Source organism: Octopus sinensis, linkage group LG21, assembly GCF_006345805.1.
Source record: "Octopus sinensis linkage group LG21, ASM634580v1, whole genome shotgun sequence".
NCBI lineage: Eukaryota > Metazoa > Mollusca > Cephalopoda > Octopoda > Octopodidae > Octopus > Octopus sinensis.
The window spans coordinates 10,897,997-10,917,996 of NC_043017.1; the positions used below are offsets into that span (position 1 = coordinate 10,897,997).

At 40.1% G+C, this 20,000-nt stretch overlaps 1 protein-coding gene across 7 annotated transcripts in view; it reads left to right on the forward strand.

Annotated features, from left to right (window-relative positions):
* The window catches only part of LOC115222874, a 200,771-nt gene that overhangs the window by 122,514 nt on the left and 58,257 nt on the right, over positions 1-20,000 (forward strand). For 3 of the 7 annotated variants that reach the window (XM_029793246.2, XM_029793247.2, XM_036511955.1), the window contains exons 10-11: positions 4,814-5,796; positions 11,251-11,319. In XM_029793246.2, the coding sequence (XP_029649106.1) occupies positions 4,814-5,796; positions 11,251-11,319 (1,052 nt within the window). The remainder of the gene's footprint in view (positions 1-4,813; positions 5,797-11,250; positions 11,320-20,000) is intronic. The other 4 variants (XM_029793248.2, XM_036511956.1, XM_036511957.1 and 1 more) reach the window with 3 other exon arrangements.

Here is a 20,000-nt window from a genome sequence, read left to right on the forward strand (position 1 = left end):
TCAACTATCCAAGCATGACCTCCACCACATTCTCTTTGACATAATTTCACAATCAATATATAAATGGTTCTTATCACTGTCACCACCACCACCCCAACACCACCACCCCACCATCACCATCTCTGTCGCCACCATCACTGTCCTCGTGATAATTACTATTGTCTTCCTCATTACCCTTATTATTAATCATCACCATCACTACCTACCTGTGCTTCACCCCTCCTTCCCCCCTCCCTCCCTATTTATCCTTTTGTCTATTACTAGACATATCTATATCACTTCCCATTCTCATCCTTCTTCTCAACCCCCTCCCCCCAATCAGCTATTATTACATCTACCTTTGTCTACCTTCTCACTCCACCCCTGACTACCACCTTCACCCCATCCATCATTGACCACCTTCCCTCATCCACCCTCAACCGCCATTCCTGAACCACACTCCCATCACCCCACACACGTGCACACACACACCTCAATCCACCCAAACACACCCACGATCAATGATCCCTCACTTCATTTGCCACCAACACCCGCCACACCCCACCCCACCCCACCCATGTACACTTCTCTCCCTTCTTTGCTTCATGCACCTCCCTCCTGCACTCATCCACCCACATCATGTCCTACTTCTTCCACCTCATTCCCTTCCCCCCTTTGTCTCACCTTCCCTGCCTCCACCTGCATCATTCCTACCCTTCCTCACTACCCCCTTGCATCACCCCTACCCCCTTGCATCACCCCACTCTCTTGCATTATCCCCATCCCCTAGCATCATTCCCACCCCCACCAGAATAACAGTTGGCATTTAGAAATCCTGAACTAAAATGTCAGGCTGGTGAGGGTAGGTGAGAGGTGGGTGGACACTCAGTCCCCTCCCCCCTTCTCCTCTGGTCTGAAGGGGAGCCATGATGAGAGGGTGGAGGGGGTACTGCCTGTAGCAATAGCATATGAATGGGTGGGGTGGAGACAGTAGCATATGTGTGCATAAGGGGGGGGGATGGTTAAATTTGAATAGTGATGGATATTGGCTGTTTAGCCCTTGGTCGCTTCTGATTCAGGAAGCCTAGCATCAAAGACATTCTAGCTGTGACCATTCCAATCGATATATTTTCCAAACAGATCTTGCTCAGCTCCCATTTATTCAATAGGTCCCATTTTTTAAGAGTTTACAATGTGATTTGAGGGAGATTTTGCTACTATTTCTCATAGCTATTTATCCTTGTCTTGGACAGTCAGATGTGATGTGAGGAAGATTTCACAACTATTCCTACTAGTATTTTGTCTTAGACAAAATGTGATGTGAGGGAGATTTCACTGCTATGTCTTTCAGGCTGTGCAACCTAGTTGATCCTTGATTTTGAATTTAGTCCTAGGCCATGTCTAATTCAAGAATCCTATGACCAAAAGTCTGCCAGCTTAATCAATCTTGCCTTTTTGTTTTGTTTTCCTAAGGTTATCTTGGACAATTTTGTTCTATGTGTCAATCTGTTTTTTTCCTTTTTTTTTTTTTACAGACAGCAATATATGATTTGAGGGAAATCAAGCTGTTATTTCTAACATCTACACTAAGGCTTCCTTGATGGCCACAAATATTGCATGTCATTGCTGTTAAACCTTATCTCTTCTGATTGAACAGACATTCCCACCATGACCACCTCGACCCTTTCTCTACTTTTGGGCTACATTGCCCAATCTATCTTATTTTTAAGAATGTTGTGTGCATGATTTGATAAATATTTAGCTGCTATTTTTAGTAAGTCAAGAAGCTGTGTACATACTCCATTTTGGATTTTGATGTTGTTGGTGCTTAATCTGGAATCGTTCCTGAGGGAGAAGAAAATCTATGATAAAAGACATCACACAATGGCGGTGCCCCAGCATGGCCACAGCTCAAGAGCTGAAACTGGAAAACATAAACATAAACACCTGGTTTTTGAGGATAACCATGACTACATAAGCCATTTGTGTATCTTTTATTTTAAGATGGTGTTGTTTGATTTATGGAGATTTGAGCTGCTATTTCTAGCAGGTCAAGTTGCTCCTGTCAAATATCGCTTATTGGAGTTTGTAACGCTTAGGTTTGTTGGTAGAGCCCTAATGCGTTCACATACTTCTACCAATTTACCATAACACTTTCATGTAGTTCTACCAGAATACCGCAACATGTTTATATTTCTAACTTGTTCCAATCTTGCTAAGTTTGGCCAAGCCATTTGTACTTCTGGAGGCCAATTAAATGAAGAACTAGTTGAATATTTGAAAAATTCTTTTGAATTTTGGCACAAGCAAGCAATTTTAAGTAGAGGGGGTAGCTGATTACACAGACCCCAAGTACTCAATTGGTACTTATATCTATTTCTTTATTGCCCACAGGGGGCTAAACATAGAGGGGACAAACAAGGACAGACAAAGGGATTAAGTCGATTACATCGACCCTAGTGCGGAACTGGTACTTAATTTATCGACCCTGAAAGGATTGAAAGCAAAGTCAGCGTCGGCAGACTCCATGCCATTAAGCTTTTTTGTCCAGTGTGTTAACAATTCTTCCAGTTCACTGCCTTCTTGATAAAATAATCCACCCTAATGCCTTCCCTCCTTAACAAATTTACGTCATTGTGCTTGTTGGTAGATAATCTACCCTAATACCCCCTCCTCATCCCTCCTTCATAAATTCATGTCCTCCTGCCTAATTTAGGCATCAATAATTGATCAACAGATTGCTATTTTCTTCAACTCTTTGATTCTACCATTTTTGTCATTGTTCTTGTTCTCTCTCTCTCTCTCTCTCATTTTCTCTCCCTTTCTCTCTCTCTCTCATTTTCTCTCCCTTTCTCTTTCTTTCTCTCTCTCTTTCTCATTTTCTCTCCGTTTCTCTCTCACATTTTCTCTCTCTCTTTCTCTCTCTCTCATTTTCTCTCCCTTTCTCTTTCTTTCTCTCTCTCATTTTCTCTCCCTTTCTCTTTCTTTCTCTCTCTCTCTCACTTTCTCTCTCTCTTTCTCTCTCTCTCTCTTTCTCATTTTCTCTCCCTTTCACTTTCTTTCTCTCTCTCTTTCTCATTTTCTCTCCCTTTCTTTTTCTTTCTCTCTCTCTTTCTCATTTTCTCTCTCTTTCTCTTTCTTTCTCTCCCATTTTCTCTCTTTCTTTCTCTCTCTCATTTTCTCTGCCTTTCTCTTTCTCTCTCTCTCTCCTCTCTCACTTTCTCTCTTTCTCTCTGTCTTTTTCTCTCTCTCTCTCATTTTCTCATTCTTTCTCTCTCTAATTTTCTCTCTCTTTCTCTTTTTTTCTCTCTCTCTCATTTTCTCTCTTTCCCTCTCTCATTTTCTCTCTCTCTCTCTCTCTCTCATTTTTCTATCTTTGTCTTTGTGTTCTTCCCTTCTCTCCTATTTCTCGCTCTCTTTCTCCTTGACTTCTTACTGTCTCTTTTTACCCTTCCTCTCCCCTCTCTCTCTCTCTCTCTCTGCCTACTTTTTCTCTCTGTATCTGCCTCCCCTCCTTTCTACTTGTCTTTCCTTCTCACTTCTTCCTCTCTCTCACCCTTCACTCTTTCTCTCTTCTCTCTTTCCCTCCTCACTCTCACTCTCTCTCTTCTCCCCTCTCACCGTGCCCATCACCCACTACTTCCCCACTTACAAAACAACTACACTAAAATTCCCTTTGCAGATATCTAAATTTATAAACCCATTCAACCCGAACACATCCTAACAAATTGCTGGATGCAGAGGGAAAATAAATAAAAAATATAAAAATAAGAATAAAGACAAACCAAATCAATAAAAAAAAATAAGACTGGCTGCCATATTTGATTGATTTCATTGATCAATAATCACTGACGTCAGTTCAATAGACTTCCCATTTGCTTTTGCTTTACATCCTCTATTGATAAACTTTTTTGCAGAGTAGAAAGTGTTGTGGTTGTTGTTGTTGTTAGTAGTAGTAGTAGTAGTAGTAGTATTGGTGGTAGTACTAGTGGTAGTAATGTAGTTGTAATGACAGTGGTTTCTGTTGTGATGTGGGTGGTGTTGTGGTAGTAGCAGGTGGGATGGTAGTTGGTCATGGTGGTAGTGGTAGTAGTGGTGATGGTGGTTACTCTCATAGTGGTAGTTACTGTTGTGGTACTCACTTGTTATTGCTTACCACTTCTTACTCTCTCTCCCCACCCCACTCTCTGTCTTTCATATTACGTGTATGTGTGTGTGTGTGTATATATATATATGTATATATATATATATATCTTCTTTTATTCTTTTACTTGTTTCAGTCATTTGACTGTGGCCATGCTGGAGCACCACCTTTAGTTGAACAAATCAACCCTAGTACTTATTCTTTGTAAACCTAGTACTTATTCTATCATTCTCTTTTGCTGAACCGCTAAGTTACGGGGATGTAAACACATCAGCATCGGTTGTCAAGCAATGTTGGGGGGGGGGACAAATACAGACACACAAACATATACACACACACACACGTACATATACATATATATGCTGGGCTTCTTTCAGTTTCCGTCTACCAAATCCACTCACAAGGCTTTGGTCGGCCCGAGGGGCTATATAGTAGAAGACACTTGCCCAATGTGCCAACCAGTGGGACTGAACCTGGAACCATGTGGTTGGTAAGCAAGCTACTTACCACACAGCCACTCCTACACCTGTCGTGTGGGGAAGATTTCTTTTGCAGAGACCGCAAATTAAGATGCCCTTAATTATATTTATATAATTATATGTCTGTAGTATGTGTGTGTGTGTGTGGTGTGTGTGTGTGTGTGTGTGTGTATCTGTTTCCATCTAACACTTTTTTTTCTCTGTATTGCAGAAGTGAAAGCTGACAGAATAAACTACCGTCATTCTACGTCAGATTTGCCACCCAGTACCCTCTACACAAAGCCGAAAGTATTCAGGGCCGAAATACCATCTGAGGACTCTTGCTTCATCTCCACCACACCCACTGCCGACAAGAATCAGGTGACTACCATAACAGTTGAAAGCAAGAAAGTCCCCAGCAGCAGCAGCAGCGACAACAGCAGCAGCAGCAGCAACAACAACAGCAACAGCAGTATAACCCCTGAGAGTCCAAACAAAGTCTCAGATTCTTCTCAAGTAACAGCCAGATCTTGTAGCACTACGAGCGCCAACAGTACTAATACCTACACTGTTTCTGTGGATGCCACCCCTGCACAGCCGTCAGTAGCGGATCAGGCATATCATAAGCCGCTCCGGCAGACAAAGTCCCACCACACTTCGGAGACCACTTATTCATCCGCGTATGACTATGCAGTACAACGTAAGTTCAGCTGTCCAGTCGACCCTACTTCCCACGAGGATTTTCAGCTTGACTCTGAAGCGAAGGAGTTAATCTTAAGAAGTGCCAACCACACTCGCCACAAACGCATCTCGAGCTTTCCTGCCAGTCAGCCGGCCGTTCCTCAGTCTGGTCCGTCCCCTGCTACTGACGGTCTCTGCAAAAGAAATCTTCCCCACACGACAACAACGACGACAATAACGACCGCCGCTCGACAACTAGTTTCCCATTCGGCTGACTTCGACATAGCGCACAGCAAGGGTTTCGGCGACAGTTCTGTCGCCAGCTTCGACACGACAACGCATCACAAGTGGACACCCGTGGAGAACCGAAGCTGGAGCACGTCGGAGATCTCGCAGGCTCCGAATAGGGAATTGGTGGTAAGAGCAAAATCACGAACTAATTCCGAAGTTGCATGCGATGCCAAAAATACTCCTACCCTTACCAAAATAACTCGGCTGAATTCTATCGGCAGCAAAGTAGACACTTCCAAAGAGGTTTGTGCCTGTCTTTCTTTCTGTAGTGTGTAGAAAACGAAAAACCTAACAAACGTTAATGCTCTTTCATCACTCAGGTAATAATCCTTACCATTAGTTGGGTGTATGACATGAAGGTCATGGAGGGAATGGAGATTGGGGTTGAATAAGGAGAATATTTTGTATAAACCAGTGGTTCTCACCCATTATCTTCCTATGAACCTGTTTCATTATTATTTTATTCTGGTGCATTCCCATAGCCATTCCATGTTTAACCGTTTAGTGTTTAAACCGGCCATATCTGTCCCAAATATTCTACATGTTTTATATTCAAACTGGCAATATCTGGCCTCTCACACCTAACCTACAATGTCAATTCTAAATATAAACAATCACATCATTGAAACCTCAAAGATATAAGATAATGCATGATTAATTCAAAACAATTTGAGTGAAAAAGTATTACATTTAACAGAGTAATCTGAACACTAAAGGGTTAAAAACTAGTCTTATAGAGACTTCTTTCAAAATTCCTATTTGGTTTTTCACACACATTCCTTTGTGTAGGTTTGCAACAGAACTCTATGAGAGAACATGTTTCAGTGGCCGGAAGCATGTTGTACTATGTAAAACATTAGTGAAAGAAACCTGGCTGTTCCTTGCAAGAAATACATCTAAAAGCAAAATTTATTTCTGGACTCTTTAAATACTATTGAGAATCACCAAATTTCTATTTTGCTGGCTTGAACCCCCTAAAATCTAATGTAGACCCTCATGGGTCATATGGATCCTGGTTGAGAAGCACTGGTATAAACTGTCATTGTTCATTTTAATCTGGGATTCCTGGTCTATCATCTCTGTGATTCTGTGATCCTATTCTCTTGTCTTTTGCTTCCATTTTCCACTTCTTTGTTTTTATGTCATAATCCTTTTTAGTATAGACACAAGGCTTGAAATTTTGATGGTAGGGGTCTAGTTGATTCCTTCATCCCCAATCCTCAACTGCTACTTATTTCATTGATGAAAGGCAAAGTCAACCTTGGCGGAATTTGAACTCAGAATGGGAAGATGGACAAAATACTGTTAAACATTTTGTCCAATGTTTTAACAATTCTGCTGGCTTGCTGCCTTTTTTTGTTTCATGTTACAATAACAATGATTTAACATTAAACTGAAAGAGTACTCAATACTGTTTGTAGAGTACAGATGTATTCTACTTCTATAATTTGAAGAATGAGAGGGACTCAAAGTTTCAACCTGCTCACTTTCATTGGATATCAATAAAGGCTGTACAAGTGGACACTTCGAAGTCACTGTCAGCACTCTTCTGGTAAAAATGGCTGTGTGTCCCAGCGGTTAGGGTGTTTCACTTATTATCTGAAGATTGTTGTTTAAATTCTTAGACTGGATCATGTGTTGTGTCCTTGAGCAAGACACTTCATTTCATCTTGCTCCAGTCCACTCAGCTGGCAAAAAGGAGTCCTTCTGCAACAGACTGGTATCATGTTCTGGGGAAATACTGAACAAGCCTGCTCATCAAGCTTGTGGGATGGCCTCATTTGGAAGCTACGACAATGTGAAGAAGTGCATTGCGATTAGCAGGGTATAAGAAAATCCCATAGTCTAGTCAATACAGTGATATATAATCTTTTTTCAGTCACTTGACTGCGGCCATGCTGGGGCACTGCCTGGAAGGGTTTTAGTTGTAAAAATCTACCCCACAACTCTTTTTAAAGCCTAGTACTTATTCTATTGGTCTCTTTTACTGAACCACTAAGTTACGGGGACATAAACACACCAACACCAGTTGTCAAGCAGTGGTGGGGTACAAACACAGAGATGAAGATACACACACACATAATACATACATACATATATATACACACATATATATATATATGACAGGCTTCTTTTAGTTTCTCTCTACCAAATCCACTCACAAGACTTCAGTTAGCCTGAGGATATAGAAGACACTTGTCCAAGGTGCCATACAGTGGGACTGAAACCAGAACCTTGTTTTTGGGAAGCAAACTTCTTACCACACAGCTATACCTGCACCTATATATATACATATATATTATATGATTTCACCTAGGCATAGCAATACTAATAGCCATTCATTATACTTGATGCTTTGGAGTAAAGCATTAGGCAAGTCCAGAGTGTCGTATTAATCATTGAATGACAAAAGAATAGGAATTACGTAATTATGACTTCTTTAATTCCTGTTCTTTTAATGATTATAATACTTACTCTTTTACTCTCTTACTTGTTTCAGTCATTTGACTGCGGCCATGCTGGAGCACTGCCTTTAATCGAGCAATTCGACCCCGGGACTTATTCTTTTGTAAGCCCAGTACTTATTCGGTCTCTTTTGCCGAACCGCTAAGTAACCGGGACATAAACACACCAGCATCGGTTGTCAAGCAATGCTAGGGGGACAAACACAGACACACAAACATACACACGCATATATATATATACATACACATATACGACGGGCTTCTTTTTCAGTTTCCGTCTACCAAATCCACTCACAAGGCTTTGGTCGGCCCGAAGGCTATAGTAGAAGACACTTGCCCAAGGTGCCACGCAGTGGGATTGAACCCGGAACCATGTGGTTGGTAAACAAGCTACTTACCACACAGCCACTCCTGTGCCTATATAAATAAATAAATAACCACCTCACCAGTGATCAGTACCACCTCTACTTCTGTCACTACCCCCAATGGCCATTGTCACCATTGACGCCTGCCATCACCACCACCATCACTGTCCCCATTTTGACTACAGTTCACAATGCCCCATTGTTACTGCCACCATCACTACTACTACCACTGCAACCATTCCAAGCAAGTTCCCAAGTGCAGCTGCTAAGGAAGACAGAAACAAAGACCTGATGTCTCTATTGTGTCACAGCAGTCTGTAACTGAGGTCATCCAGAACAGCTTTGCTGGACTCTCTCTATCTCTATGCCCACCCCACAATCCTTCTGTAATTGTGGGGTTTATTATATTATGAAATAATAATAATAATAATAATAATAATTTGTTCGTTTATTGGCCACAAGGGCTAACAAAAATCAATTAAAACATAAAGGGACAAAAACACAGGACGAAAGTTACAAAGGGGTTTTGTCCGTTTGAAAAAAGGTCCGTGTACAAAAGCAGGATGACAACGAAATATAAGTAACAATTAAAACTCCCAATAGGGGGAGGCACTTCGAAGAATAATAATAATAATGAAGTCAGTTAATTGAAGGGGGGGGGGCTCAGAGTCACATTTTATTATCAGATGGTGTGTGATGGTGGTGGTGGTGGTGGTGGTGGAGGTCTTCTTGTTTCAGTCATTGGCATGTGGCCATGCTAGAGCTTTGTCTTGAAGGGTTTTAATGAAACTAATTGACCCAGTGACACACGGGTTGATGTAATTGACTTGTCCCCTCCCCCCAAAATTTCAGGCCTTGTGCCTATAGTAGAAAGGATTATTATTATTATTATTATTGATGTAAAGGTGGTGAGCTGGCAGAATCGTTAGCACCCTAGGCTTAGCGATATTTCTTCCGGCTCTGTATGTTTTGAGTTCAAATGCCACTAAAGTCAACTTCACCTTTCATCCTTCTGGGGTTGATTAAATAAGTAGCAGTCAAGTACTGGAGTGGAAGTGATGTAACTGATTTGCCCCTCCCATCAAAATTACTGGCAGGATGCTAAAAATTAGGAAGTATTATTATTATCATTATTATTATTATTATTAATGAAGCAGAGAGCTGGCAAAATTGTTAGCACGCAGGGCAAAATGCTTAACAGCATTCTATCCATCTTTACATTCTGAGTTCAAAATCTGCTGAGGTCGACTTTGCCTTTCATCTATCCGAGGTCAATAAAATAAGTACCATCGACTTAGCCCCATCCCCTCAAACTTGCTGGCCTTGTGCCAAAATTTGAAACCATTATTATTATTATTATTATTATATTATTATTATAGCACCATTTGAGTGTGATTGTTACCAGCGTCGCCTTACTGGCACTTGTGCCGGTGGCAGGTGAACAAAGCATTTGAGCGTGGCCGTTGCCAGTACCCCCAGACTGGCCCTCATGCCGGTGGCACGTAAAAGCACCCACTACACTCTCGGAGTGGTTGGCATTAGAAAGAGCATCCAGCTGTAGAAACTCTACCAGATCAGATTGGAGCCTGGTGCAGCCATCTGGTTCACCAGTCTTCAGTCAAATCGTCCAACCCATGCTAGCATGGAAAACAGACGTTAAATGATTATTATTATTATTATTATTATTATTATTATTATTATTAGCTACTATCTGAGCTCAGATTCTGCTGAGGTTAACTTTGTTTTCTCCTTTCAGGGTTAATAAAATAAGTACCAGTTATGCACTGGGGTCAATGTAATCAACTGGACACTATCCCCAAAATTTCAGGCCTTGTACCTATAGTAGAAAAGATTATTATTAGCTTCTATTTCTAACAGGTCGAGTGACCATGAGAACTCTCTTGGTTTGGGCTGATGATGGCAAGAAATGTATGTGGGTGGGATCAGGGTGGCATCAGGGTGGCAATGTTTGTGGTAGATGCAAAGCTTGTCACAATAAAGACAGGTGTGCAGCATTTCTTTGCATACGTGATATTGTTGCATGTTTGCTATAACTGCATGGTGCATGCCTTTCATTTGCACCTGTCACATTTTACCCTACCCTGGCAGGTAGAACCGGTGGTATAGCTACCATATAGCTACAAGGCAGCGAGCTGGCAGAATCGTTAGCACGCTGGGCGAAATGCTTAGCGGTATTTCGTCTGCCGTTACGTTCTGAGTTCAAATTCCGCCGAGGTCGACTTTGCCTTTCATCCTTTCGGGATCGATTAAATTAGTACCAGTTACGCCCTGGGGTCGATATAATCGACTTAATCCGTTTGTCTGTCCTTGTTTGTCCTCTCTGTGTTTAGCCCCGTGTGGGTGGTAAAGAAATAGGTATAGCTACCATGTGTATACTCAGGGTAGCCCCTGCATTTATCAAGGTCCCATCAAGACTATAGAACCTTATACAGTAAACAAAAGAGTGAAATCCCCCCCACCAAAGAAAAACCATTACCCTGGGTGAATTGCTCCCTGCAACTATGCTACCGGCTTGTACCCTGTTTGCATGTTGTTTGTACAGTGATGCATCTACTGCATGTTGCTTTTGTTGCATGTTTCTCTGCCCCAAACTCTACTTTGTAATTGCATGATGCATTACCTGCATATCACTTTCTAATTATGCTTCCACAAATTGTTATTTTTTTTATTTATGTTGCAATTGTTTTCTGCAGTATTGTACACCTGTGCATATATTGCACACCTGTTATACCTTATCACACTTCAACAATTTAAACTCTGCTGTTTCGTTACTGCAGTTTATCTTGAACCAAGTTGTGTGCGGGTTTTGTGTCAAAAATAGTAATTTTAATTATACGCACTTTCAGAAAATAAAATGCATGACTGACGAGGTTTTTGAATTGGAAAGAAAAAAAGTCGAGGTCCAGAGTAGAGCGGTATTATTATTGTTATTATTATTAACATTATTATTAACCCCTTTGCAGTCAGATTATTCTGACAAATCTAATGCTTTTTTTATTCACGTTGTTTTGAATTAATCATGCATTCTCTCATCACTTTGGGAATTCAATGATGTGGTGGTTTATTTTTAGAATAATACTAGCAGTATCGCCCGGCGTTGCTCGGGTTTGTTTCGACCCTTTAGAATTGGAATTTTTGAAAAGTAAAAATTTTGCATTATGTAGCTTGTTATTCTCTTTAAGTGAACATTTTTCTGGTTGAAATACACCAGAAAATGGCGACACAGCAGTAAAAAAAATCGTTAAAAATAGGGATTTTCATAGAAAAAAAAAAGCACCTTTTTGATGTAAATAATTTTTGGTGTTAACATGGTCTGATTTGAATTATTTCTTCTACGGAATGAAGAGCAAGCCTTCTTCTATCATACTCTCAATTTTGGTCAACTTGCGCCGCAGGGTCTCGGAGGAGATAGTGTTAGTTGAAGGTTACCAAACCTGGCGCACACAGACAACTTCAGCTTTATATAGAGAGAGATAACACACACACATCAATACACATACATACACACACACACACATGTATGTATGTATGGATGTATGTATGTATATATGTACATGAACCCAGGACCATGTGTTTGCAACGTAGTTTGTTACCACACAGCCACACCTGCCCCTATGTATGTGTGTGTGTGTGTGTGTGTGTGTGTGTGTATGGGTAGATATATTATGCATCACTGCACTTATGAGTATTCCACTAATGCACCATGACATTAGTTAGCATAAGACACTTGCCTGAGGTGCTGTGCAGTGGGATTGAACTTGTGGTCACACTGGTTGCCTTGGTTTCTTGTTATTTTTTCTTGTTATCCAAAAAGTTCTTTGAGTGTTGAATTTTTTTTTTTTAAAAGAATTATTCTCCCATCATCTTCCCCTCTACCCATCCCAGTCCCCCATGTTTCTTACACACACACACACACACATTCACTATTGCATGTACACAAACTCCTACACAAATACACACCCACGAAAATGCCCTGATACATACAAAATCCCTTACTTAATCCTTTAGAAAATATAAAAAACATCAAAAAACCCCCCCATGAAATTGGTAAAGTGGGTGGGTTTTAAGTTGATTCTATAATTTAATGTTTTTCACATGTTCCAAAGTATTCGGTGTTTCATGAGATGACAACAGACCTTATGTTTCTCTGAGACAGATTTTATCAAGATTGTATGTAATTTAATAGCAGCTTGGGGTAGATTCTACCCAATTCATAATAACGAAGGCTTTCTTAAAAATAATTTTAATAAAACACACACACACACACACACACAGATCTTTTATCTTTTACTTAGTTTAGACTGTGGCCATGTTGTGGCACTGCCTTGAAGAATTTTTAGTCAAGCAAATCATTTTTTCTTTTTTAAGCCTGGTCTACTCTATAGGTATCACTTTGCTGAACCACTAAGTTACAGGGATGTAAACACACAAACCCTGGTTATCAAGTGGTGATGGGGGACAAACGCAGACACAATGGAAATGCACACATACACACTCACACACATGCACAGTGGGCTTCTTTTAGTTTCCCTCTGCCAAATCCACTCACAAGACTTTTGTTTATTCAAGGTTACAATAGAAATACTTGGCTCAGATGCCATGCAGTGGGACTGAACCCGGAACCATGTGGTTGCGAAGCAAACTTCATACCACACAGCCACGCCCTCTCTCTCTCTCTTTTACTCTTTTACTTGTTTCAGTCATTTGACTGTGGCCATGCTGGAGCACCACCTTTTTAGTCAAGCAAATCGACCCCAGGACTTATTTTTTGTAAGCCCAGTACTTATTCTATCAGTTACTTTTGCCGAACTGCTAAGTTACAGGGACGTAAACACACCAGCATCGGTTGTCAAGCGATGTGGGGGGGACAAACACAGACACACAAACATATACACATAAACACACACACATATATATATATACGACAGGCTTCTTTCAGTTTCCGTCTACCAAATCCACTCACAAGGCTTTGGTCAGCTAGAGGCTATAGTATAAGACACTTGCCCAAGTTGCCACGCAGTGGGATTGAACCCGGAAGCAAGCTACTTACCACACAGTCACTCCTACGCCTGTCTATATGTCATCATAATCATCATTGTTATTTTATGTCTGCTTTCCATGCTGGCATTGGTATGGGTTTGGCAGAGGGTTACTACTTTCTGGGATCAAAGGACACTTTCCAGCCATAAAACATTAAATGCACCAGTTCTTGTCTGATCACCAAAGTTAAGCAACATGAAGCCTGACCAGGCAGTGTTGTGTGTTCTTGAGCAAGACACTTTATTTCACGTTGCTCCAGTTCAATCATCTGTAGAGATGAGTTGTGATGTCGACTGGTGCCAAGCTGTATCGGCCCCTTTGCATTTCCCTTGGATAACGTCAGTGGCATGGAGAGGGGGAGGCTGGTATGCATGAGTAACTGCTGGCCTTCCATAAACAACCTTGCCCAGACTTTTTAGGTGCAATCAGAGGACTTTTTAGGTGCAATCCCATGGGTCATTCATTCATGACCGAAGGGGGTCTTTACTTTGGTGAGTGATCGCTTGGGAAACCAAAGTGTTATAAACATCTCACAATATGGTGAAGGTGCATGGCTTATTGGTTTGGGTATTAGGCTCACAATTGTAAGGTCATGAGTTCAATCCCCAGCTGTGTGTTGTGTCCTTGAGTAAGACACTTTATTTGATGTTCCATCAGTCCACTCACCTGGCAAAAATGAGTTGTACCAGTAATTGAAAAGAGGTCAGCCTTGTCACATTCTGTGTCATGCTGAATCTCCCTGAAAACTTCATTGAGGGTCTGTGCTTCTGTGTAGAGTGCTCAACCACTTTCATGTTAATTTCATGGGCAGGCTGTTCTGTTGATAATCTGCATATCACTTTCTAATTATGCTTCCACAAATTGTTATTTTTTTTATTTATGTTGCAATTGTTTTCTGCAGTATTGTACACCTGTGCATATATTGCACACCTGTTATACCTTATCACACTTCACCAATTTAAACTCTGCTGTTTCGTTACTGCAGTTTATCTTGAACCAAGTTGTATGCAGGTTTTGTGTCAAAAACAGTAATTTCAATTGTACACATTTTCAGAAAATAAAATGCATGACTGACCAGGTCCTAACAACTGGAACGCTTGTTGTTGTAACCAATGGAGTTGCAGGCAGAACAAAGGACCACGTCTTGGATGTAAGCCTTCATCTTGGTTTGAAGAGTGTGTCTGTCCTTCTGTGTGTGTGTGTGCCCACACATATGTACTTATGATCAGAAATGAGTAACACGGAGTACTGGAAACAGGAGCCATTCAATTATAGTGTGTTAAATAATAATCTATACTTGTATTGAGTCATTTAATTTATTGCTTGTGATGAGTCGACTGAGATACACACACACACACACACACATACACACACACACACAATATAAGCACTGATGTGGCTGTGTGGTTGAGAAACTTGCTTCCTAACAATGTGATCTCCGGTTCAGTCCTATGTGGAACCTTGGACTAGTATCTTCTTTTATAGTCCCAGGCTGACCAAAGCCTTTAATGAGTGGAAAGTGAAAGAAGTCCACAGTTTGTGTGTGTGTGTGCGTGTGTGTACTCTTGTTTTGACATCTTGCATTGGTTGTAAATGAGCATCACTGTTATACAAGTGGTGCTGTTCATTTTCAATCATTCATGAAAAACATGTCAGGCCATGGGGGAAATATTACTTTACTTGGAAATAGGTGAGAGTTGGCAACAACAAGAGCATCCAGCCATAGAAAGTCTGCCTCAGTAAATTTCCCAACCCATGCAAGCAGTTTGGCAAAAGAGACTGACAGAATGAGTACTTGAACATTAAAGAAAAAAAAAGTACAGGGGTTGATTTATTCATCTAAAAATCCTTCTAGGTGGTGCCCCAGTATGGCCGCAGTCTAATGACTGAAACAACTAAAAAATTAAAGATGTGTTTGTCTGCTGTGAAAAGAGTTCCAGAATGGCTGAGAAGTTGATCTGTGATGGACTGGTAATCCAAGTTAATCTCTTATGTTAGGAGTCTTCAAGATCATAATAATCTTAAGCCTAATCTATGTGTGTGTCTGTGTTCGTTATGTGTCTAAAATAATGTTGTCCTATTTTCCTATTTCTATAACGTAGGAATTTAATAAATAGAGCATGTAAAAGAACTCATTAGTAGATTCATATTAATTAGACTCTTATTCGTATTAACTACAGTTCTTCACATCTATTAACCCAGATGTAAAATAATGTGTGTGTGTGTGTGTGTGGTAAATTGGCTAATCTGTGAATATATTATCATTTAATATCTGTCTTCCATGTTAGCTACATACATACATATATACATACGTGGCTCAGTGGTAAGAGCATCGAACTGATAATCATGAGAAAGTGAGTTCAATTCCCTGACCAGGCAGTGTTGTGTGTTCTTGAAACTTGGAGCATTAATGCTTTTAAGAAATTTAGAACCTCCAAAATTTCACAATGGAACAAGGCTTATTGTGAAGAAAATGCTGCTGTATGCTATAGAAGCTACTGCACTCTTGAGGCAGAACAGGTGAGAATGTATTTGTTTAATGTCTACTGGTTTACCTGTACAGTTTTAAAGAGTACAGTTTCCAGTTAGACCAAGTTTTGCAATATCCATCAAGAAATCATAGGGACAGACATTAGCAGGAAGTGATTTGCAATTAGAAGTCTTGCTTCTCTCATGGACAATTGTATGTTGGATGCTCACATGGTCAAAGTTCAAAAAAATCTTTTCATTTATACTCCATTGGGAAAAACCCGTTATGTTGTGTATAAAGAATTCCCATTGTTTCTTTGTTATGTATTTCCTGTTTTAGTCTGTTGTTGTTGATCTCACGGAATTTGTTGTTCTGTTAGTATTGTTAGAATCACTAATCACAATAAATATTGTGGAAATAGACAAGGTTTGGAATGAAATTCCATCTGTTTTTTTTTTTAACATGGCCAATGTCAAGTAGTTCTGTTTATATATATTATATATATATATATATATATATATATATATATATATATATATATATTACTGGAGTAAACATATGCAAGGTGGAAAAAAAGAGTACTCAAATACAGGGGTAGAGTAATATGCTTTATTAAAATTTTAACAAAACTGTCCGACGAACGGGAACGTGAAACTCTGAGTAACAGGTATTGTTGAATTCTGCTGCTTTTAAATAAAGTATATATATATATTATATATATATATATATATATATATATATATATATATATATATATGTATATATATAGATAGATAGATAGATAGATAAAACTTACTTTTAAGTGGATGCGTGGCGTTCGATCATATAATAACAAATTAATAAATAAAACATATGCATATATACATACATATATGTACATACCTACGGGAATATTCCTTGTGTTGTATGTCTTGTACTCTGTTTTTTCATTGTTTGAAAAAGTCTGTTTCCATGTTTTTGTTTTTATGTTTTCGTTTCTCATTGTGTTCTACGTTTTTTTGATGTCCTGTACCCATATATGCATGTATATATACATATAGATATAGGTATGTACATATATACATATGTTTTATTTATTAATTTGTTATATATATATATATGTGAATCATCATCATTTAATGTCTGTTTCCATGTTGGCATGGGTTGGACAGTTTGACAGGAGTCGGCAAGCTGGAGAGCTGTACCGGGCTTCAATTGTCTAGTTTGGCAGGGTTTCTATGGCTGGATGCCCTTCATAACACTAACCACTTTACAGAGTGTAATGGGTGCTTTTCATGTGGTACCAGCAAACACGCATACATACACATGTATATAACATATGCCAGCATAGAAAACAGATATTAAATTATGATGAATGCTCATTTTTTTATGCTGTCATAGGTGTGTGTGTGTGTATATATATATATATATTATATATATATATAGAGCTCATGTTTCTATACTGTTGTGGGAATTTGTTCTCATGATATATATATATATATACACACATACATACATACACACACATCTATGAACTTAGACTAGTTGACCTGCTCTGTAGTTGCAGATTTTCTCATGACAAAACTGTACAATTTGAAAATTAATCCTCCCATCTGTCAGATGTGTGTGTGTGTTTATGGAGGTATCTATATATCGATCTCCTTTATATGTATAAAATGACAAAAATACAGACGAACCAAATAACTCCATCACCCCTTTTGAGTTCCTTTTTATATTTTCCACCTTCATTATGGCCACTCCCAAACAGTGGAAGGAATCCAGGGTAGAAGGAGACCCAGGAAGACATGGAGTGAGGTGGACCTCACAGAGGCAAAGTGAGTTCACAGCTGTAACCTACACCAGTGTTGCATAACCAGCCCTCTCAAAAAGTACCTTGGATTGTAGGGCGACATGCCATGCTTGAGGGGACCTATTGAGTCAAGTACATCAAAATCAAATGCAAATTATAGTTGTGACCCCCATGCTGGTGGCATGTAAAAAGCACCATCCAGACATGGCCGATGCCAGCGTCGCCTTGACTGGCTTCTGTGCCGGTGGCACATAGAAAGCACCATCCGATTGCAGTTGATGCCAGCTTCTCTGGCCCCTGTGCCTGTGGCATGTAAAAAGCATCCACTACACTCTCGGAGTGGTTGGCGTTAAGAAGGGCATCCAGCTGTAGAAACACTGCCAGATCAGATTGGGGACTAGTGCAACCTCCTGGTTTCCCAGACCCAGTTGAACTGTCCAACCCATGCCAGCATGGAAAACGGACGTTAAATGATGATGATGATTATGAAATCTTTTTGTTCCGTAGCATTTGGGTAAAGGAAATAACTAAGGGCTTATATATTGTGTGTATATGTGTATGCATTTATATGTAAATATATGTGTATGTATTGTGGGTATGTATATGTGTGTATATGCATGTGTCTATGTATACATGTGTAACTTAGCAGTTCAGCAAAAGAGACTAATGAAATAAGTACCAGGCTTTAAAAAGAACTTGTATTGAGGTTGATTCACTCAGCTACAAATTCCTCAAGGTGATGCCCCAGCATGGCCGTAGTCTAATGACTGAAACAAGTAAAGGATAAAAGATTTGTGTCTATGTATGTGTGCATATATATATATATACACACACACGTGTGTGTATGTATGTGTGTGTGCATATATATATATATACATATGTGCGTATGTATGTGTGTGCATATATATATATATAAAACATTATGTTATATAATTAGGGTTCAGTAAAATAATTTACTTTACCGTGGTAAAGTAAATTATTTTACTGAACCCTAATTATATAACGTAATGTTTTAAATATACCGTAAATGGTCTTTTTACATACTGAACACTACTTGGTAAAATTATTAATTAATAATTAATTAATTTTACCCTTTTATTATTGACTATATATATATATATACATACGTGTGTGTATATATGGGTTTATGTGTCTTGACATATTGTCAACATGTGACAGTTGTAAACAAGTGTCACTGTCATACAAGCAGTGTCATTCATTCCCAATCTTCCACTAAAACATGTCTGGCCACGGGGAAGTTTTACCTGGCTTGGAAACAGGTTGGGGGTCGGTGATTAGAAGGGAATCTGGCTTTACCCAAAACATCTGCTCCACTTTAGTCCATCAGACCCAGGTAAGCAACAGGGCCGGCTCAAGGTACTGGCAACTCGGGCAGTTTACCTTGGGGTGCCATGTGCTAGGGGTGCACCAAGGGGCGGGGTGGGGTTGCATGACAAAGACAAGGAAATTTCCATGACCGTGCCGAAGTTCAGCTTGCCCGGGGCACCAGCAACCCTAAGGCCGGCCCTGGTAACCAAGGGAAAATGAACATTAAAACAGCTATGACAATGAGGGGCGTGATTTGAAGGACGTCTTTCTTTTGGCTGCTGTTTCAAGCATGGCTGAAGACCACATAGTGTTTCATTGTTGTTGTTGCTGTTTATGTTTGATGTGTAAGTCTGTTATTAGTCCTTTGGGGGTGGTGGTGATGATGGGGTACTTCGTAATGCCTTTGATACTAAGGATGGGTAGCTTGCTGCCTGGTTGGTTGAGGTTAGGGGGATGGGTGGCGTACAGTGCAATATGGTGATGCTGTTCGTGGTGTTGTGGTGGGCGTGGTAGGAGTGTGGGGGGATGGAGGGTGAGGGTGAGGGCGGCAAGTAATGTAATAAGGTGGATGAAGGTTACCTGCTAAGTTTTTTTTCATCACCTGTTTTAGTGGGGTTTCTGACGGTGGTGGTGGTTGTTGTGGTGGTCTTGGTTGTAGTTGTAGTGGTGGTAGTCGCGGTGGTGAAAGTTTTGGTAGTTGTAGCGGTGGTAACAGGATTAGATGTAGTAGAAGAAAGTTGTGGTGGTTGTTGAGGTTGTTGTTGTGGTGGTCTTGGTTGTAGTTGTAGCGGTAGTGAAAGTTTTGGTAGTAGTAGTTGTGGTGGTAGTAGCGGTGGTAACAGGATTAGATGTTGTAGTAGAAGAAAGTTGTGGTGGTGGTGGTGGTGCTGGTGTCGGTTGTGTTAATTACGGCGGTGGTAGAAATAGTAAATGGTATAACAGTCGTAGTAGTAGTAGGCATAATGTAC